The sequence below is a fragment of the Squalius cephalus genome (assembly GCF_949319135.1).
Source record: "Squalius cephalus genome assembly, chromosome: 7".
In the NCBI taxonomy this organism is placed as follows: Eukaryota; Metazoa; Chordata; class Actinopteri; order Cypriniformes; family Leuciscidae; genus Squalius; species Squalius cephalus.
The window spans coordinates 3,813,189-3,834,876 of NC_137128.1; the positions used below are offsets into that span (position 1 = coordinate 3,813,189).

The following is a 21,688-nucleotide window of genomic DNA, read 5'->3' on the forward strand; positions in this document are numbered from 1 at the left end:
TCAACGACTGAAATACAAGATGAACAATTTTAGATTGAAACTTAGAGGAATTGGCTGTCCAGAAACTGTGGTGAACTCACTCAAGTGAAAACCAGCAGATGACCAGACTCCTGCTAAAAAGCCTAAAAAGGCTTAAGTGAATTACTTGCCTCCTCATCCTCAGTGCGAGTTTGGAGCAAGAGAGAGTGAACCTTTTGCATGAAGTGACAAAAAAGAACAATTTCCAAGTTGTTGCTGAGAAAATGGGCAAGACATTTTCTCTTCGCAGATAAGAAATAATTTACAACACCCCTGAAATCAGGGATGTCATGGAGCGCTGGCCTGCGTTATCAGATGCTGCACAGGTAAGTTTTGTTCTCTCTTTGGAAGCGAAACGAGTTTTGACTAGAGTTTTGGTTCTTTTCCCCATCTTCAGACAGCTATTGTTACAGTTTTAGAACTTTACCAGAAAATCACCTTGAAGTTATTTAAACAGGCTGCAGAAAATTCATCACCATTGACATTAAGTTCACTATTTAATTTTTAATTTGTAAATAAACACAGACATTGTAAACATAGTATTAATTGTTGTTGCATTGAAAAAGTACTGAGAACAGGGCTGAAAACAGTATTATTTAATGTATAAGAACATATTACATGTAATTTGATGTTACATATGAAAAGTTCTACCATTCCTGTTTTATACAGATAAATGAAGAATTCAAGAGAATAACCACTGTAAGTCTTGAAGCCACCTTTATGGCCAAACTTGACAAGTGTACCCCAAAACTGATGGACCTGGCCTTATCAAAGGGAGGAGCTAAAGGAGAAAGAATCAGAAAGATCAGGGACATGCTTCTCGAGGTATTGTAAATTATTTAGACCATCACACTAGAATAATTTAGATTTGTGTTTAAAATGTCAAGTTGTCATTCACCTGTTCAGATTAAAGTATATTTATTTACTGTTGACACTTTCTCTTTATTCTTTTTTCATTTTTATTAAATAGCACAATACAATTGAAGTACGGAGAGAAGTAGCTATCCGCTGCCTTGTTGTCCATCTTGGAGAAAAAGAAGAGGACCTTTTCAAGGAGTTTGCTGTGAGTATTACAACATCTTGAAAATAAAATGAAATCTTCACTTGGCACATTGTAAACACACAGGGCAACAACGTGCTCCTGCACTGCTCTCTTTCAGTTCAAATTTTAGGTATATTGTATTACACTGGCCACACACTGGGTCTACCCAGGTCAGTGATATTGTCACCGGGGCGGACCTCGGATGACCCGCCAGCCCCGGACTTAAAACACCACCACCGCGAGGAGCCGACACCACAGGCCTGCAACAGATGGACGACACAGACACAAGATAAGTTCTGAAGAATAATAATAATAATAATAAATAATAATATTTATTTATCACAAGATATAAAAAGGGCACAAATCTTAATTGAATTCGATGTCTTCTAGGCCTTCGTCGTCATGGGGAACTCTCGTCGGTGCACAGTAGTGGGACAATGACTCAAGAGCTTACTTCGTCAGCAATGCTGTCTTCCTCAGGACTAGGGCAGTAAGTAAGGAAGGTAAGGATTCTTCTCAGTACAAAGTACTTTCGTCGGTGCACAATAGTGAGAGTGGTTTAAAAGCTGACTTTACCAGCGATGCTGCATTCTTCGGGGATCAACGGTAAGTAGGAAGATAAGGATTCTTCTCATTACAGGATACTTTCGTCGGCGCACAGTGATGGGACAATGATTCAGAAACTCTTTTCACCAGTAGGCTGCGGAGCTCAGGCAGAGAAGAGGTTAATGGCACTCCACCAGTGTATCTGTACATTCCCAGGGCTCAGGCAGAGAAGAGGTTAATAGTACTTCACCAGTGTATCTGTACACTCACCGGGCTCCGGCAGAGAAAAGGTTGATGGCACTTCACCAGTGTATCTGTACACTCACAGGGCTCAACAGAGAAGAGGTTAATATTACTTCACCAGTGTATCTGTACACTCACCGGGCTCAGGCAGAGAAAAGGTTGATGGCACTTCACCAGTATGTCTGTACACTCACAGGGCTCAACAGAGAAGAGGTTAATAGTACTTCACCAGTGTATCTGTACACTCACCGGGCTCAGGCAGAGAAAAGGTTAATGGCACTTCACCAGTGTATCTGTACACTCACCGGGCTCAGCAGAGAAGAGGTTGATGGCACTTCACCAGTGTATCTGTACACTCACAGGGCTCAGGCAGAGAAAAGGTTGATGGCACTTCACCAGTATATCTGTACACTCACAGGGCTCAGGCAGAGAAAAGGTTGATGGCACTTCACCAGTATGTCTATACACTCACAGGGCTCAACAGAGAAGAGGTTAATAGTACTTCACCAGTGTATCTGTACACTCACCGGGCTCAGGCAGAGAAAAGGTTAATGGCACTTCACCAGTGTATCTGTACACTCACCGGGCTCAGCAGAGAAGAGGTTGATGGCACTTCACCAGTGTATCTGTACACTCACAGGGCTCAGGCAGAGAAAAGGTTGATGGCACTTCACCAGTGTATCTGTACACTCACAGGGCTCAGGCAGAGAAAAGGTTGATGGCACTTCACCAGTATATCTGTACACTCACAGGGCTCAGGCAGAGAAAAGGTTGATGGCACTTCACCAGTATGTCTATACACTCACAGGGCTCAACAGAGAAGAGGTTAATAGTACTTCACCAGTGTATCTGTACACTCACCGGGCTCAGGCAGAGAAAAGGTTAATGGCACTTCACCAGTGTATCTGTACACTCACCGGGCTCAGCAGAGAAGAGGTTGATGGCACTTCACCAGTGTATCTGTACACTCACAGGGCTCAGGCAGAGAAAAGGTTGATGGCACTTCACCAGTGTATCTGTACACTCACAGGGCTCAGCAGAGAAAAGGTTAATGGCACTTCACCAGTGTATCTGTACACTCACAGGGCTCAACAGAGAAGAGGTTAATATTACTTCACCAGTGTATCTGTACACTCACCGGGCTCAGCAGAGAAGAGGTTGATGGCACTTCACCAGTATATCTGTACACTCACCGGGCTCAGGCAGAGAAAAGGTTGATGGCACTTCACCAGTATGTCTGTACACTCACAGGGCTCGGCAGAGAAAAGGTTGATGGCAATTCACCAGTATGTCTATACACTCACAGGGCTCAACAGAGAAAAGGTTAATTGTACCTCACCAGTGTATCTGTACACTCACCGGGCTCCGGCAGAGAAAAGGTTAATGGCACTTCACCAGTATGTCTGTACACTCACCGGGCTCAGGCAGAGAAAAGGTTGATGGCACTTCACCAGTATGTCTATACACTCACAGGGCTCGGCAGAGAAAAGGTTGATGGCAATTCACCAGTATGTCTATACACTCACAGGGCTCAACAGAGAAAAGGTTAATTGTACCTCACCAGTGTATCTGTACACTCACCGGGCTCCGGCAGAGAAAAGGTTAATGGCACTTCACCAGTATGTCTGTACACTCACCGGGCTCAGGCAGAGAAAAGGTTGATGGCACTTCACCAGTATGTCTATACACTCACAGGGCTCAACAGAGAAGAGGTTAATAGTACTTCACCAGTGTATCTGTACACTCACCGGGCTCAGGCAGAGAAAAGGTTAATGGCACTCACTGCATGAAAAGACTCAAATCCGGCAAAATACGGGCATGGTAAACTCCTGTGTAATTTGATGTTTGCCGGATGTATGCGGGAAAAAGCGGATCAGAGTAACATGGAACAGTATATTTCCAGATAAACCCGGAAACCTCACATATGCGGACATATACAGGAATCCGTGAAATTTCACGGACATATACAGCTGAAACACTGCTGGGTGTGAGAGGACTGACAACTGTTAGGTGTGAAGACCTTTCATATGTTAATGACTGACACTAAAGGTGCTGGCTGTTCTCAGAGGGAGGGGTGGCCAGGGAGGACTTCAGGATTGAATTATCTCTGGACTACTAGGTTAGGCTACAGCAAACAAGCTTTTTGTACAGAAAAATAAATAAATTCTTAAGGACCTGAAACACAAAACCGACGTCAAAGAACTAGCAATGACTAAAGCCGACTCTAGGGTTGACTCACGTCGCCTGTGTCAGGGCCTTAAAACCACTGCATGAAAAAAAGTCTCTTATTCAAATATTTTTTATAAAAACAGGACAAAATAAACACCCAGTCTGAACATATACGTTCACAAAAACATCTGAATATTTAATGAAATAAACAAAGGAATTTAATTAATGCTGGGAAAAAATTAATCGCATCCAAAATAAAAGTTTGTGTTTGCATAATATATGTGTGTGTACTGTGTATAATTATTCTGTATGTATAAATACACACATATGCATGTATTTATTTAAGAAATATTTGCATGTATATACTGTATATACATTTATACATAATTGATATTATATATAAATATAAATAATTTAATAAAATAAAAAAAATAAAAAATCTTAAATATATACATGCATATGTGTGTATTTATATATACAAAATAATTATACACAGTACACGCACATATATTATGCAAACACAAACTTTTATTTTGGATGCGATTAATCGCGATTAATTTTTTTCCCAGCAATAAATTTAATGGAACAAATAAAGAAAAATGAACCAAACATTTCAGAATATCTCAAATTATATTGTGAAATTTTACAAATTGCAGACAACAACAATTGTCACCTTTTTTACAATTGGCTTTTAGCTTGCTTAGTTGGGGACATTTAATTTAATATTCAACAATATTATTGATCTGCCTGCGTTGACACTATTATATGAGATCTGAACTGAGCTGGACGATGATATCACGGTTTTCTCCAAAGTGGCTATATATACACACATTTAAATGTATTTATTTATTTATACAACAAAATGAATCACCACTGAACTGACTTAAGCTGGACTGTGAAGCTATTTTCTTCTGGAAACAAACTGTCTTGCATTACTTTCCTGTTATCTCTGTAAAGCTACTTTGAAACAATCTGTATTGTAAAAAGCGCTGTATAAATAAAGGTGACTTGATATTTATTAAAAAGGTAGATGGAACCTGAGCTTTTCTACTCCACTGAATTGAAGACCGAGGTCACTACAGTTAAAATCTCTTGCTGAGTTAATCCACCTTTAAACTATTAATGTCTATGAACAAATATGTATTTTTATGTTTGTGTGCCTCAGCATTTCTGAGTGAACACCGCTGGTTTACTCACTATTTTAAAGTGTACTGTCGATCACGTGATATGACGTCATGACGTGCAGCTGACGTTACCTGAAAAATCTGTCCAAGATGGCTACCCTCTTGAGCGACGTGTATCAAGAATGAAACAACTTGTAAGTAAACCAAAACACTTCAAAACTACTTTGCTTGTTGTAATATTGTAAGAATATTATATTACACGTGATATTTGACTGTTAGACGAGGCTATTTTTAAGTTGCAAGCGCGGTGCCGCAGGCGCGATTGCCGTCAGTCCGCCTGCTAGTTACAGATAATATCCTGTGTACTGTTAATGTCGTGGCAGGGCAATAATGTTAACGTTAGTCAATAACTCTTTTCAGCAAGCGATAGTCCTTCTGTTTTTGAGTGTGTTGCTGCTGTTTGTGTTAAGCGCCCTGCTCTGGCAAGTTCAATGCGATGTTATCTACATGCACCCAAATGAGCTAGTGGCTAACGTTTAGCAGTTACATTAACTTTTACTCAAACAAAGTTAAGGTTATGGACATAATAGTTACCGAATGAACTATGCAAGTTTTTATTAAACCCTTTACAAACGTCTTTTCATTATAGGTTTAAGTGGAAGGAGTGCAGTGAGCATCCCCAAAATCAAGGTGACTCAAATGTTAATTTAGGCTGTAACTATTTTTCACCATTTCTTTTATTTGGAGCCTAATTCATTAGCATCAATCAAACGTCTCTTAAAAATTAAATATCTTGCTGTCTGTTTTTGTGTGCGTGCAGACCTACATTGTCACCAGAGAGCAACTTTATCGGTAAGTTACATTCACTTGAAATTTTGTATCATTAATTTGTCATTAAAGAGGTTGATTGCATAATTTGACTGGTTTCATATTGATTGTTTTATCTGTGCAGGTGAAGGACTTCTTGGGGAAATGGCCGGCTCTTCGGATTGAATCACAGGTAAAACAGACTCACTTCTCTTTTCTGCCACTCTTCACACATATTTCACTGCCAAATTTTTTATATGTATCACATTCAAGTGGAACAGCAAATGCCACTTTTCACTGTGTGTAAGAACTATCACTTTGCATGTGACCATTTTAACTGAACATGTTGCATCACAAATGTGTTTTCTGTTGCAAATCGAGTATTAGTCTTTTTATATAATTATTTTTGTTTGTTTTTGTAGCTTTGTGCTGAGTTCCAACGCATCACAAACGTCAACATACGGAACCAGTTCTATGCTGTGCTTGACCAACACACACCTGCACTGGTGGCCTTGTATAGGCAGAAGGCGGCACGAACCGGTAAGATATCAGAGGCGCTGCGTGACATCTTAAAGATTTATGAACTGATATGTTTTGTCTCTTATGTTTACTGTGATGGCCAACTTATTCAAACTGAAAATTCAGTTTTGTGGTTCTTGCAGATTGTGAATCCATTTAAACGCTTTTTAATTTCAAACTTTACAGGAATCCGTAAAGCGCCTCCATAATTCAGAGAACAACCCACACAAATACGATCCACAAACCGGGTAAGACTGCGTATTGTATACTGTAAATGTTAGTTTAATCTACTACTATATGGATTTGAAATACTAAAACTGAATTTCATTAATGATGCCTGCAACTTTTTCCCCCAGAATAAATTCATCACATAACCTGGCTGTGACCACTTACCTCTTTGAAGAATTAAGGACAACTTTTACAGACGTTGACCCTGAATGTGCAAAAGGTAATCTTAAAGATGTTGTAATCATTTTAATGTCCTCTGTTTTACTTAGTTTTATTGGCATTACTTTTATTTATGATTTATTTAACAGGTTGCAAGACGTATTTTGAGACTTTGCAGAGTAAGTATTCTTTGGCTCAGCCTGAAAAGGCCCAGAAAAGAAACACTATGAAGAACACTGCAAAGAACCGTCAAAGAAAGAGACAGGTAAGTTAAGAAACTGGTTAAGCAGTTTTTTTAGTTTTTGTTCTTCAGAATGTAACTATCCTCCTCTCTGTGTTTTAGTGGTTAAATTACTGTCATGTTTGCAGATGCTGGAGACCATGTCCAGTGTTGTACAAACCAACACAGAAAGGGAACTGTGGAAGACTGCAACAATAGAACTGATGTCTGATGAAGATGCTATTGTTGATGGAAGGCCAGTGTGGATGAGGTCTCCACCAAACAGAACCACAGAGTTATCTGCTCTCTGCCAGGCACTACAAACCAGACTAGAGGCTGACCCACGCTACGTCACACCACCAGTGCATCATGGCAGTTTGAAAAAATGAATATTTACATATATACACTTTAATTTCTATATTTATTTATTGATCTCGTTTTATATTGTATACTTTGTATATTTGTTCCTTTTTGATGTGCATGTTGCTGATCTCCACGTTTTGTATTTTATTCCTTTACACCTTTGTTAACATTTCTTTTTCCCCATTCATTTTAATGTATGTTTATAATGTTCTTTGGAATGTTCATGTTATATTTGTTTTTGTTCCTTTACATTTTCATCCCCTCAAATATTTTTGTTCCCCCATTCCTTTTTAATGCTTGTTTATAATGCTCTTTGTAATGTTTTATTTACCTTAATAAAAATGTCAGACTTTCTCATTGTTCTTTGTGTGTGTTTTTAAAATTATATTTGAATGTATTAAAATTGGGGTAAGGGGGGTTTAGTGTATACTGAGCAATATCTGCATAGCTGGCCTATAACCAATCAAATCACTGTGCGATAAGGCCTAGGGTGGGTTATGTTCTAAAAGTAACCAATCAAATCACTTTCCTGGGTTTTCAATGTGTCCTGTCCTCCAATAGTGGTCTGGGTAATGGGAGTGGTTTTAAAAGAAAAGGACCAATGGGGGGGGAAGGCCAAAAGGTGCACAAAGGTGTGAAAATGTTCTCTTGAAAAAACCTTTGAGGGATTACTTGCCATGGCAACAAATGGCTGTAGCACGGAAGTATACGTCCACAACATACATCCGATTTGGTATCATTTCGGATGTATACGGACATATACAGACCCATGGAATTTGAGCTATCCGGCCAGTATACTCCTGGATTCTTCCGAATTTCAGCAGTGTATACAGGAGTATACTGGTCCGGATACACCTCTTTTCATGCAGTGACTTCACCAGTGTATCTGTACACTCACCGGGCTCAGCAGAGAAAAGGTTGATGGCACTTCACCAGTGTATCTGTACACTCACCGGGCTCAGCAGAGAAGAGGTTGATGGCACTTCACCAGTATATCTGTACACTCACCGGGCTCAGCAGAGAAGAGGTTGATGGCACTTCACCAGTATGTCTGTACACTCACAGGACTCAGGCAGAGAAGAGGTTAATAGTACTTCACCAGTATGTCTGTACACTCACCGGGCTCAGCAGAGAAGAGGTTGATGGCACTTCACCAGTATGTCTGTACACTCACAGGACTCAGGCAGAGAAGAGGTTGATGGCACTTCACCAGTATGTCTGTACACTCACCGGGCTCAGCAGAGAAGAGGTTGATGGCACTTCACCAGTATATCTGTACACTCACCGGGCTCAGGCAGAGAAAAGGTTGATGGCACTTCACCAGTATGTCTGTACACTCACTGGGCTCCGGCAGAGAAAAGGTTAATGGCACTTCACCAGTGTATCTGTACACTCACCGGGCTCCGGCAGAGAAAAGGTTGATGGCACTTCACCAGTATGTCTGTACACTCACAGGGCTCGGCAGAGAAGAGGTTAATAGTACTTCACCAGTGTATCTGTACACTCACCGGGCTCAGGCAGAGAAAAGGTTGATGGCACTTCACCAGTATGTCTGTACACTCACAGGGCTCAACAGAGAAGAGGTTAATAGTACTTCACCAGTATGTCTGTACACTCACAGGGCTCGGCAGAGAAAAGGTTGATGGCACTTCACCAGTATGTCTGTACACTCACAGGGCTCAACAGAGAAGAGGTTAATAGTACTTCACCAGTGTATCTGTACACTCACAGGGCTCAGCAGAGAAGGGGTTAATAGTAGAGAGCAGATATCATCACTTTTCACAAAGACGTATGCAGAAGTTGAAGCTACTTCTCAGCAAAAGCACACCGCACATGTGTTCACTTCAAATCCACAGCAATGCATTAATGTGTATCAATAAGGCAAAAGCACTGCAATTCACTCACACAATAAGGCTGATCAGAGACCTCAATCCATTCATTACACTCCCGTGAAGGATACTCGATCTTTGGTTCCTCTTCAACACACTCTGAAACACATAGCTTTCCCAACCGTCAGATCTATGTTCTCTGCATCCTCTTCAAGCTTTTCAATTGTTTGTAAGATGAAATCAGTTCACTTATCTTTCTCTTTCTCTCCTCAGCGCAGATCCAATCGATCAATCAGTCCAGCAGACTTCAATGGGCAGGTTTTCCCCAACGAGGCTTCACCACAGCCGATTTTAACACTCAATATAGACCACTTCAGCAGGAGACCTTCTCACCCCGATCGCTCTCACAAACAAGATTGTGCCCAGAAACTTCGCTTGCCGAGAACGAACGGCCGACGAACAACAACCACGACGAACAAGAACAACCACCATGCTTCTCTCAATGGCTCTTTTATCTTTGATTTCTCAGGCGGAAAGCCTATGTGGAGGCTGTGTCTCTCTCTCTCTCTCGCACCTGCAGTGCATCAGCGCTAATCGGTACGCAGTACATCGCCTGAAACAACGATCATCGTGTCTGGACCGCTTCCCACCTACCGACTAGGACACGAAAGGTTCAGTAGATTATTTGCTCTAAATGAATGGTTAATGTCATGGTGTAATGAACAGAGACTGCTCTTTGTAAATAATTGGAATCTTTTCTGGGAGCGACCTAGGCTCTTCCGTGCTGATGGCCTTCACCCCAGCAGAATCGGAGCGGCTCTTCTGTCGGACAACATCTCCAAGACGCTACACACCATATGACTAGTAAGTCAAAGTCCAAATCACACTCTTTGCTGTCCAAACTTAATTGATATAAGTACCAATGTGGAACATTATATTGAAACTGTGTCTATTCCTCGTTTAGTGAGATCAAATAATAAATCTACTGCAGGATCTAAGAAAAATCTAATTGTGATTAAACCAGAAAATCTCAATATTAGTGAACAAAAACAATTTCTAAAGCTAGGTCTGTTAAACATCAGATCGCTTACACCTAAGGCGGTTATTGTAAATGAAATGGTCACAGATAATAGTTTCGATGTACTTTGCCTTACTGAAACCTGGCTTAAACCAAATGATTATTTCGGTCTTAATGAGTCTACTCCTCCTGGATACTGTTACAAGCATGAGCCCCGTCTGATTGGTCGTGGCGGTGGTGTTGCTATAATCTATAAAGATATTCTTACTGTTACTCAGAAAACAGGTCACAGGTTTAATTCGTTTGAAGTACTTGTGCTAAATGTTACTCTCTTAGATGTAAGAAAGAAATCCATATTATCTCTAGCCTTGGCTACTGTATATAGACCGCCAGGGCCTTACGCTGATTTCCTAAAAGAGTTTGCAGACTTTCTCTCAGATCTTTTGGTCAATGTCGATAAAGCATTAATTGTTGGAGATTTTAACATACACGTAGATAATTCAAATGATGCTTTAGGGGCTGCGTTTACAGATTTATTAAACTCCTTTGGGGTCAAGCAAAACGTAACTGGTCCCACTCATCGTCTTAATCATACGCTAGATTTAATTATATCACATGGAGCCGATCCAACCGATATAGATATTATACCGCAAAGTGATGAAGTCACTGACCATTACATGGTCACTTGCATACTACGTACCGCTGAAATTTGTCATGTTGCGCCGCGTTATCGACCAGGCAGAACAATCCTTCCAACAACTACAGATCATTTCTCAAATAGCTTACCTGATCTATCTCAGCTGCTCAGTGAACCCAAACAAACAGATGAACTAGAGGAAATGACTAGCACTATGAGCACCATTTTCTCTAGTACATTAGACATCGTTGCACCAATTAGATTAAAAAAGGTTAGAGAGGAAACTAAAGCACCATGGTACAACAGTGTTACGCATGTTCTAAAGAGAGAAACTCGTAATTTAGAGCGTAAATGGAAACAAACTAATCTAGAGGTCTTTAGAATCGCATGGAAAGACAGTATGTCACGTTATAAAAAGGCCCTAAAAGCAGCCAGGGCTGAGCATCTCCGCAAACTAATAGAAAACAACCAAAATAATCCTAGGTTTTTATTTAACACCGTCGCTAGACTAACAAATAAACAGACGTTACCGGAGCAAAATATTCCGTCACAGTTTAGTAGTAATGATTTTATGAATTTCTTCACTGAGAAAATAGAAAGCATCAGAAACACAATTGTAAATGTACAATCTTTAATGGTGTCTTATGATTCAGCCTCAATTATCACCCCGCAAGAACAATTACAGCGCTTTGCAACTATAGGACAGGAAGAGTTAAATAAACTTATCATTGCATCTAAACCAACAACGTGTTTATTAGATCCAATACCAACTAAACTACTGAAACAAGTGTTACCTGTAGTGGAAGAGCCTCTTCTCAATATTATTAACTCGTCTTTATCCTTAGGTCATGTTCCAAGAATATTCAAGTTGGCAGTTATAAAACCTCTTATTAAGAAACCACAATTAGATCATAATAACCTAGCAAATTACAGACCCATTTCAAATCTTCCATTTATGTCTAAAATACTAGAAAAAGTTGTGTCCGCTCAACTGTGCTCTTTCTTGCAAGAAAATGATATCTATGAAAAATTTCAGTCAGGATTCAGGCCGCATCATAGCACTGAAACTGCGCTCGTTAAAATCACAAATGATTTACTTTTAGCTTCTGACCAAGGCTGTATCTCAATACTAGTTTTACTTGATCTTAGTGCTGCGTTCGATACTATAGATCACACAATACTCTTAGACCGACTACAAAATTATACTGGTGTTCAGGGACAGGCATTAAGCTGGTTCAGATCATACTTATCAGACCGTTACCATTTTGTCTGCGTAAATGGGGAAAAATCGAAGATAACGTCAGTAAACTACGGTGTACCGCAAGGATCTGTGTTAGGCCCTCTGCTATTCTCAATATATATGCTGCCACTTGGAAATATTATAAGAAAACATGGAATTAATTTCCACTGTTATGCTGATGACACTCAATTATATATTTCATCACGACCAGATGAAAACGCTAAATTATCTAAATTAACAGAGTGTGTTAAAGATATAAAATACTGGATGACATGTAATTTTCTGCTATTAAATTCAGATAAAACGGAGGTATTACTTATTAATCCAAAAAACTGCCCACAAAACCTCTTACAATACAACTTTAATTTAGAAGGGTGTCCTGTTACTTTATCCTCTACAGTAAAAGACCTGGGTGTTATATTAGACCGCAACTTGTCTTTTGAAAATCATATTTCATATGTTACAAGAACAGCCTTTTTCCACCTTAGAAACATTGCTAAGCTACGTAACATGCTATCTGTTTCTGATGCAGAAAAGTTAGTTCATGCGTTCATGACCTCGAGACTAGATTACTGTAATGCTTTATTAGCTGGTTGTCCTGCATCCTCAATAAACAAGCTACAGTTAGTCCAAAATGCCGCCGCTAGAGTTCTTACTAGATCAAGAAAATATGATCATATAACACCAATTCTGTCGTCTCTACATTGGTTACCTATAAAGTTCCGTATCAATTACAAAGTATTGCTACTGACCTATAAAGCCCTAAATGGTTTAGCTCCCGTGTATTTAACGGATCTTCTATCGCCCTACAATCCATCGCGCTCTTTAAGATCACTAAATTCGAGGCTTCTGGTCATTCCTAGGATATCTAAGTCCACTAAAGGAGGGAGAGCTTTTTCACATTTAGCTCCTAAACTGTGGAATGGCCTTCCTGATATTGTTCGAGGCTCAGACTCGCTGTCCCAGTTTAAAACTAGATTAAAGACGCATCTCTTCAGCCAGGCATTCACATGATACTTACATTTTATACTACAGTTGAATCAGATTGAATGCATTAATATTGCGAACAGCAGCTACGCTAATTATTTCCCATATGCTTTTCTGTTGTTATCTCGGGACGCTAGTCCCGAGGTAAATACAGATCGTCAGCTCCAGTTTGTATCCAGCCTCTCATGGAAACTACAGATTCTCCAACACCCGTGCAGAGACGACTCGGCGCCTGTGAAGAGACGACTCGACGCTGGCGATGTTTATGCCCTAAATCAATACATGATTAACTAACTGTATTTCTCTGTGTACATTTCTGAAATGCACTTTCTGTAAAGCTGCTTTGAAACAATATGTATTGTGAAAAGCGCTATACAAATAAATTTGAATTGAATTGAATTGAATTAATCAGGCCGGGCAAAATTCCCACCACACCGGTGCTGCGTTCCAGTCCAAAATTGTCATGCCCTTCACTCGCTAACTTCCCTTCGTCTCGTTCACTCGGATGTACGTCATTGCGAGTGCCCACTACTGGCGGAAACTGCAATGGGCTGAACTGGAACGTCCTAAGCCCTTGATCACTTGGAATCAGCTGTGGAGTTGATTTATTATTTACATTTTTTTCCCTTTAATAATTTGTTTAATGCAGCATCCAAATGTTTATAGGTGTGTTTGGGTTGTTTTAAATAAAAAAAAATATATAATTAATATATCATAGAGTTGTCTGTGTGGTGGTGATTAGACGAGATATGTGGTGACGTCACAATCGTACTGCATTGTGGGACATATAGGTGCCTGAAGTGTACATTTGAAGCAGACTCGCTCCCTCGGTCAAAATCGAGGGAACGAGGGTCTGTCCATATAAACTTCCCTCGTCCACTTCACGAAGTGGAACGCACTTCAAAATGGCGGCAGGGATTCCCCCAGGGGAAGTGCTTAGGGAAGTTCGCAAGTGCGTGTCTAAAAGTGGACTGGAACGCAGCACCGGAACCGGAGTAGGATGTGTTGCCCACAAATCGTTCCCTCTGGAAACTCATGGCTCATAAGGGGGTTCCGCTCGATAGCGCTTTTGTCACCCGTGACAATATCATAAGAATGGGCTATTTAGTTTAATAAAGAGATGTATGGAAAAAGACTTTTCACTTTTTTTCACTTAACCATTTGAATTATTTCATGAAACTTATTATTTTTATGATAAAATATTTTTGATCGTTACTTATTGATGCAACCTATTTTGGTCATTTGAGTAACTAGGTGCATGGTCATAAAAAAATAAATAAAAAAAAAGTTAAAATAGAGTTAAAGCTCCATTATGTAACAATTTTGTAATAAAATTTCCGAAAATAACTTGCACAGTGTGATATATTTCCTCCAGTTGTGTACTTACAATATCTCAAAAGTCTCCAAAGATTTTTTATTTCAGAGAAATTCCGATTTTAAATAGCTGTCCGTCCCGGAAAAGAAATGTCTATCCTTTTTTTCTGGTGTGGACCATGTGATCAGAGCCCGTCTACATTCTCTGATGTGATGTTCCACCACACCGGAATATCACATGGTCAAATGCGGAAGTGGTGGTTATAGCGTTATAGCCATAGACTGTATGGTTATAGCTGTTATGGATCACGATTACTCTTTGGCGAGTATTGAAGTGCCAACAAAACGAAAGCGTCCCTATTCGGATACACGCAGACTGTGTGACAAACGGAGGAATAAAACCGGATAAATATCGGCCAGGCGTTTTCGAGATGGAGAGAGCTGCGCGACTATCTTGGACTTGACAGAGATCTGCTCTCGCGAGTGTATTGATAGACAGGTAAGCAAATCAATTATTTTTTATTGTACCAGTAACATAATAGTTACAGTAAAAATGATTTTAACCCTCTGAGGTCGGCAAACGCGCGGGTGCGTTTTGCTGGATTTTCTCCACATTGTAGCACTATAAACTTAAATTACTCCGTCATTTATGGTCATACAGAAAAAAAGAAATATAAAAAAAGAATCTGTGATATTTCTACTTTTGTTTGTGTCCTCTTACAATCAAATCAAAACATTGTGCTTTTGTAAAATAAAGAAAATAAACAGGGTGTGCTTTCTGCCTCTCCGTCGCGGTGAACTTTTTTTCTTGAGCACGTCTATAAACTGAAACAAAACTCAGCGAATACTTGTCACACATTTATGAGCCATATACCTTTATAAACATTTAAGTGTGTAATTTTAATAGATATGAATTACACCACATGCCTGTAATAATATAGCATAACATTTCACGTTCCTTGCAGTTCATTAATTATGGTGACATAAAATAATACGATCAGACATACAGGTAATACAAAAACGAATAAATTACCTCATCCGTGATCATGATTCATTAATTCCATTTAGATACATCGCTAGATGGTGAAAACGCATTAAAAACGACATGTCCCATCGTCACGTCCTTCATAGCGTCATCAAGCTTCGCCTTTGTTATTGTTGGAAACTGCGCCCTCTTGTGGTCAAAAATTTTTACATAGTGGACCTTTAAAGTTAAAATAGAACAGTTTCCAGTGATTAACTGAATTAAGTAAGATTAACTTAAAAATCAACAGCAATAATCCAATTCATTAGCTCTAACATGCTATCTATATTTTCTCTTGCTTTACAAGAACACACAAGAGTTTGAGGAAGACATTGAAAGGCAAGTGATGACAATTGCCATCATCAGTGATCAACCTTCAGGATTTGACCACAAGACGGCAACCATTGTGGTTGAGGGCATCAAAATCCTGAATGGATATCTCAAGGTGCTGTGCTCTGCTGATGGGCATAATATATGCTCTGAATCTGAGTTACCCCAAGGAACTTAAATATACCTGTGATGTTTAATATACCAGTCTTAGATGTTTTAAAAATGGGGTTTTACTGTGAAGAAATAGTTTTAAAATTTAAAGTTTTACAGACTGTTTGACACTGTGGAAAAATATGTAAATGCCAATAACTTTCCTGTGTTGGAATTTGTTCATTGTGATGGCATAATTGAGTATGCATACAAATGTTTTAAAGGCAAATCTGTAGTGCCAGTTTGTTTATAATTTGTGGGGAGCACACATTTTTGTTTTGTAAATTGTGCTAAGTGCAAAATTTTGAAACTACATTTTTTGAAACTGCTATTCAAAATAAAATAAAAAGTTAACTAACAAAATTGTTGTTGAATTAATTAATTTCTTACAAGCAACTAAATTAATGAACAAAACATGAAAAAAAAAAAAGCTAAACAATTAAAGCAACTTAATTTTTTATAGTTTGTGAACTTGAAAACTTGCATTTATAATTATGGTAATTAAGTACATAACACTTAATTTATTTTAAAATTTATGTAAAAAAAATAGTTGGAACAACTTAATTTTTTCAAGTACTCAACTTAAAAAATAGAGTTTATGCTACTTAAAAATACCTCTGTCTAAAGAGTAAAAGGTCATTTGTCTAACTCAATATAGTTTGTTGGCTGAACATAATATTATTAGAAGTTGTCATAACGCAAATATATTGATGCAAACTGTTGCGTTGCTTTTTTTTTTGTTTGAACTACACAATATTTTTTAGAGTGTAATTCATGTTCAGATATTGTTAACATTAGACTTTTTCACAGTATGGTACACTTGAGGAACAATCAAACAGCATCTCAGCTTAATGTAAATAATAGGGCTGGGTAAAAATGATTGATTTTAATCGATTCTCATTTTTACAAACCGATATCGATTCTTAAATCCCAAGAATCAATTAGGCTAGTCATCCTGTTCTCAGTTGATGAATGAATGGAAAATTGTAGCGTGCATCCAATCCAATAAATCACAATAGTCTATGTGCTTTGTTACTATTGATATGAAACAAAGTCTCAGATTTCAAATTACGTCCATTTTCTCACGAAATTCAAAAACATAAATAGAGTTTTGTCGCTGTGGCGTGAGATCGCTCCGGCTCAGCTCTAGAGAAGCACATTATCTTCTCTTCTGCCGTAATAACACCAGTTACAGCGCGAAATAAACATGAATGAGCTTCTGAAAGTGTGTTAAATGATAGAGTACAACTTATCGAAATCTGTATCATGTCACATGGAATCGCTCAATCAGTGTTTCAACCGTGGAAAGACGTCAGTAAAACAGCTTGTAAACAATGTCATGTAACGTCACATTTACCTCAGAAAAAACATATCCAGTGACCATAAACTCATTAGTCAGCTGGAAAAATTAACTCTAGAGAGGAGCATTTTGTTAAATATATGCACCATATTACATATTCATTATCATTTTTAATGTTCTTCAATATTTAATGCATGTTTGAATAAATCTGGCAGGTTTATATGACAGCCACCATTTAAATGTTTATATTTCATATAATATCATTATTATAAAAATAAATAAAAGTGTAATTTAAGTGTTTGTATACAAATCAGTTCATTTTTACCTTCAATATTATAGTAGGCTAATGAAGCCTATAGGCGACAACTGACTCCCATAGTTTACAGCATTGGTTAAGAGATTTGTTTTCCTTGAGAAAATGTGCCATGTACTGAACCTGATATCCAAAATAATCAATATTGAATCGAATCGAATTGCAGGCTTGTGAATCAAAATCTAATCGAATTGTGAAATTTGTGTCAATACCCAGCCCTAGTAAATAATGACAGTAATGAACACTTTCATCCACATGTTGATAGTGAACACAAAAGCGATGTGATGCATATACACTGAACAAAATTAGAAACACAACACTTTTGTTTTTGCCCCCATTTTTCATGAGCTGGACTCAAAGATGTAAGACTTTTTCTATGTACACAAAAGGCCTATTTCTCTCAAATATTGTTCACAAATCTGTCTAAATCTGTGTAAGTGAGCACTTCTCCTTTGCCGAGATAATCCATCCACCTCACAGGTGTGGCATATCAAGATGCTGATTAGACAGCATGATTATTGCACAGGTGTGCCTTAGGCTGGCCACAATAAAAGGCCACTCTAAAATGTGCAGTTTATCACACAGCACAATGCCACAGATGTCACAATTTTTGAGGGAGCGTGCGATTGGCATACTGACTGCAGGAATGTCCACCAGAGCTGTTGCCCGTGAATTGAATGTTCATTTCTCTACCATAAGCCGTCTCCAAAGGCCTCACATCCGCAGACCACATGTAACCACACCAGCCCAGGACCTCCACATCCAGCATCTTCACCTCCAAGATCGTCTGAGACCAGCCCCCCGGACAGCTGCATCAACAATCGGTTTGCAGAACCAAAGAAATGAACAAATAATGTACTGTTGTGCAGACAAGGCCGTAAAAGCCTTTCTCATAGTATGAGGTTACGCACCGGTGTGCGGGAGTGGCGGGGTTAAATCCTTTCTCCTAGATCACCAGTTACCTTTCCTTTTTATACCCTGAGCAAAGCATTGTTAAACATGAGTGGAATACCAACACCGAAACCCAACCGACAGGGAAACCAAAAGATGAGGCAAATGTGACGAGATCCAGAGGGGGAGAAGAACATTAACATATTCTCCTCAATGCATGTTTAACCAATAGTACCTAGATTGTACATTAAGATACTTTAATATCTCTATCAAGTTCACCACCATTAATTTCAGTTTATAGGCTGTCAGATGAGACCAAACATGACATAGTTACATATTAGAACACACTAATAAATAAACAGTATGTAGTTGAAAGCATATGTCCTGTGAAGCAAATGGTACAGGCGTGTCACTGAGGTGCAAACGACTCTCTCTCCCGACAGAACCACTCTGTGCCTGGAGAGTCCCAACAGTCCTCAGTCAGCATATTGATGAAATTCATTGCAATATAGGCATTAGCATAATGTGATGATGAAGGCCATTGTGCCACGTTTAATTCACAGTAAAGAGTTCTGCCCATATTTGCTCAGCCCTACAACTGAGTATTATAATTGATTTGGTTTCTTCCATTAGAAAACACTTCCCTATTGAGTGGATGTAAGTGATTTTTTCCTCAATTTTCAAAAGCTTGATTCCTGAAAGCTTGTTACTAAGAGATTCAGTATGTTGCACATTTCCTCATTTCCCATCAGCATTAATTCATTATGAATGATGCCACAAAGCACCTCTAATATAACACGAATGTTAACTGTTTCCTACTGAAAGTATCTGCACAATATCTGTGACTATCTGTGAGTTGTATATGCTTTTGTTGGACTAAAATCCTGACTAGAATGAATTTAATTTAGAATTGTAGGACATGAATGTGTGACAAATTAAACAGCGACTCAACGTGGAAATATTAATAATAGCCTATGCTGTCACTACAGCTGAACCTGAATATAAAAGAGCGCCTGTAGTGACGTCATCCACTTCTCTGTCTGAAAGGGACGTATCACATTTTTTTGACCTTTATTTAACCAGGAAAATCTCTCTGAGATTAAAAATCTCTTTCACATGAGAGTCCTGGCCAAGAATGGACAGCAGTTACAGTCACAACTTACAGACTGAAACAACAAATATACAATTTAAACACTTAAAAACAATTGCAAATCAATGAGTCTTCTTCGAGTGACCGAATAATAGATTTAAAATGTTCCATAGGCACCAGAGTTTGTAATTTCAATTTCGTTTGGAGTAAATTCCATTCAAATGGAGCTGCGTACATAAAAGCCCTTTTCCCCAGTTCAGTTCTCACAAATGGAACAGAGAGAGTAAAACAATTATCAGACCGGAGGGAATATTTTTTTTTTAATTAGACAACCTAGATACAAAGGCAACAACCCCAGAATAGTTTTATAAATTATTAGGTAATAATGAATTTTCCTTCTAATAGACAAAGATGGCCAGGATACTCTATTATACAATATTCAATGATGAGTTAAAGGTTTACAATCTGATATAAATCTTAAAGGTCCCGTTCTTCGTGATCCCATGTTTCTAACTTTAGTTAGTGTGTAATGTTGCTGTTAGAGCAAAAATAATATCTGTAAAATTATAAAGCTCAAAGTTCAATGCCAAGCGAGATATTTTATTTAACAGAAGTCGACTACAGTGAACGGCCCGTTTGGACTACATCCCTCTACTTCCTTCTTTAATGACGTCACTAGAACCGTTTCTTGACTAACCTCTGCCCACAGGAATACTCCCTCAACTCTACCGAAATTCGTTTATGTACTTGCGCACTTCTTACAGTTATAACTGTGTTTACTCAGCTCTTACGGTGATTTTCTGAAGTAAAACTGACGCTTCATCTTTTGTGTGATGTACAATAAACTTTATTAAACTCATCAGTATGTTTGATCATCATTCAGACAGCAGACTTGTAGGCTATTAATAAATAATGGATACATACAAGCAGATGACAAATACGTTATTATAACCGTAATTAAACTACTAAACTATACCTGTTTCATCTCTATACAGCACTCTGACTCTGTAGGCATTATTGTCCGACTCGAAATGAACGCCGTTACTGAGAGTTTCTGATATTATCATCATTCCGTGAGATGAATTTTTCCTGACAGACTGAGCGCGAGCTCATGAAGCTCCGCCCCCTGGGTCGTCCAGCAGCAGCTCATTTGCATTTAAAGGGCACACACTGAAACAGCTCGTTTTTCTGAGCCCCAAAAAATGTCAATTTAAACATGCTGTAAAAAATGATCTGTTGGGTATTTTGAGCTGAAACTTCACATACACACTCTGGGGACATCAGAGACTTATTTTACATCTTGTGAAAAGGGGCATATAACGGGACCTTTAATTGTTGGAGATTTTAACGTACACGTAGATAACACAAATGATGCGTTAGGGGCTGCGTTTACAGATTTATTAAACTCCTTTGGGGTCAAGCAAAACGTCACTGGTCCCACTCATCGTCTTAATCATACGCTAGATTTAATTATATCATACCTGATCTATCTCAGCTGCTCAGTGAACCCAAACAAACAGATGAACTAGAGGAAATGACTAGCACTATGAGCACCATTTTCTCTAGTACATTAGACATCGTTGCACCAATTAGATTAAAAAAGGTTAGAGAGAAAACTAAAGCACCATGGTACAACAGTGTTACGCATGTTCTAAAGAGAGAAACCCGTAATTTAGAGCGTAAATGGAAACAAACTAATCTAGAGGTCTTTAGAATCGCATGGAAAGACAGTATGTCACGTTATAAAAAGGCCCTAAAAGCAGCCAGGGCTGAGCATCTCCGCAAACTAATAGAAAACAACCAAAATAATCCTAGGTTTTTATTTAACACCGTCGCTAGACTAACAAATAAACAGACGTTACCGGAGCAAAATATTCCGTCACAGTGTAGTAGTAATGATTTTATGAATTTCTTCACTGAGAAAATAGAAAGCATCAGAAACACAATTGTAAATGTACAATCTTTAATGGTGTCTTATGATTCAGCCTCAATTATCACCCCGCAAGAACAATTACAGCGCTTTGCAACTATAGGACAGGAAGAGTTAAATAAACTTATCATTGCATCTAAACCAACAACGTGTTTATTAGATCCAATACCAACTAAACTACTGAAACAAGTGTTACC

General features: G+C 38.7%; 1 protein-coding gene across 1 annotated transcript; it reads left to right on the plus strand.

Moving 5' to 3' along the window:
* Nucleotides 1-223: 223 nt before the first annotated feature.
* LOC307161312 (uncharacterized protein) lies at nucleotides 224-15,995 on the plus strand (the record flags this gene model as incomplete). The annotated part of the gene is made up of 4 exons (XM_079875939.1): nucleotides 224-344; nucleotides 688-843; nucleotides 989-1,081; nucleotides 15,795-15,995. Exons 1-4 carry the CDS (start codon nucleotides 309-311, stop codon nucleotides 15,993-15,995), a joined length of 486 nt encoding a protein of 161 aa, XP_079732065.1. The 5' UTR covers nucleotides 224-308.
* Between the last annotated feature and the right edge of the window lie 5,693 nt (nucleotides 15,996-21,688).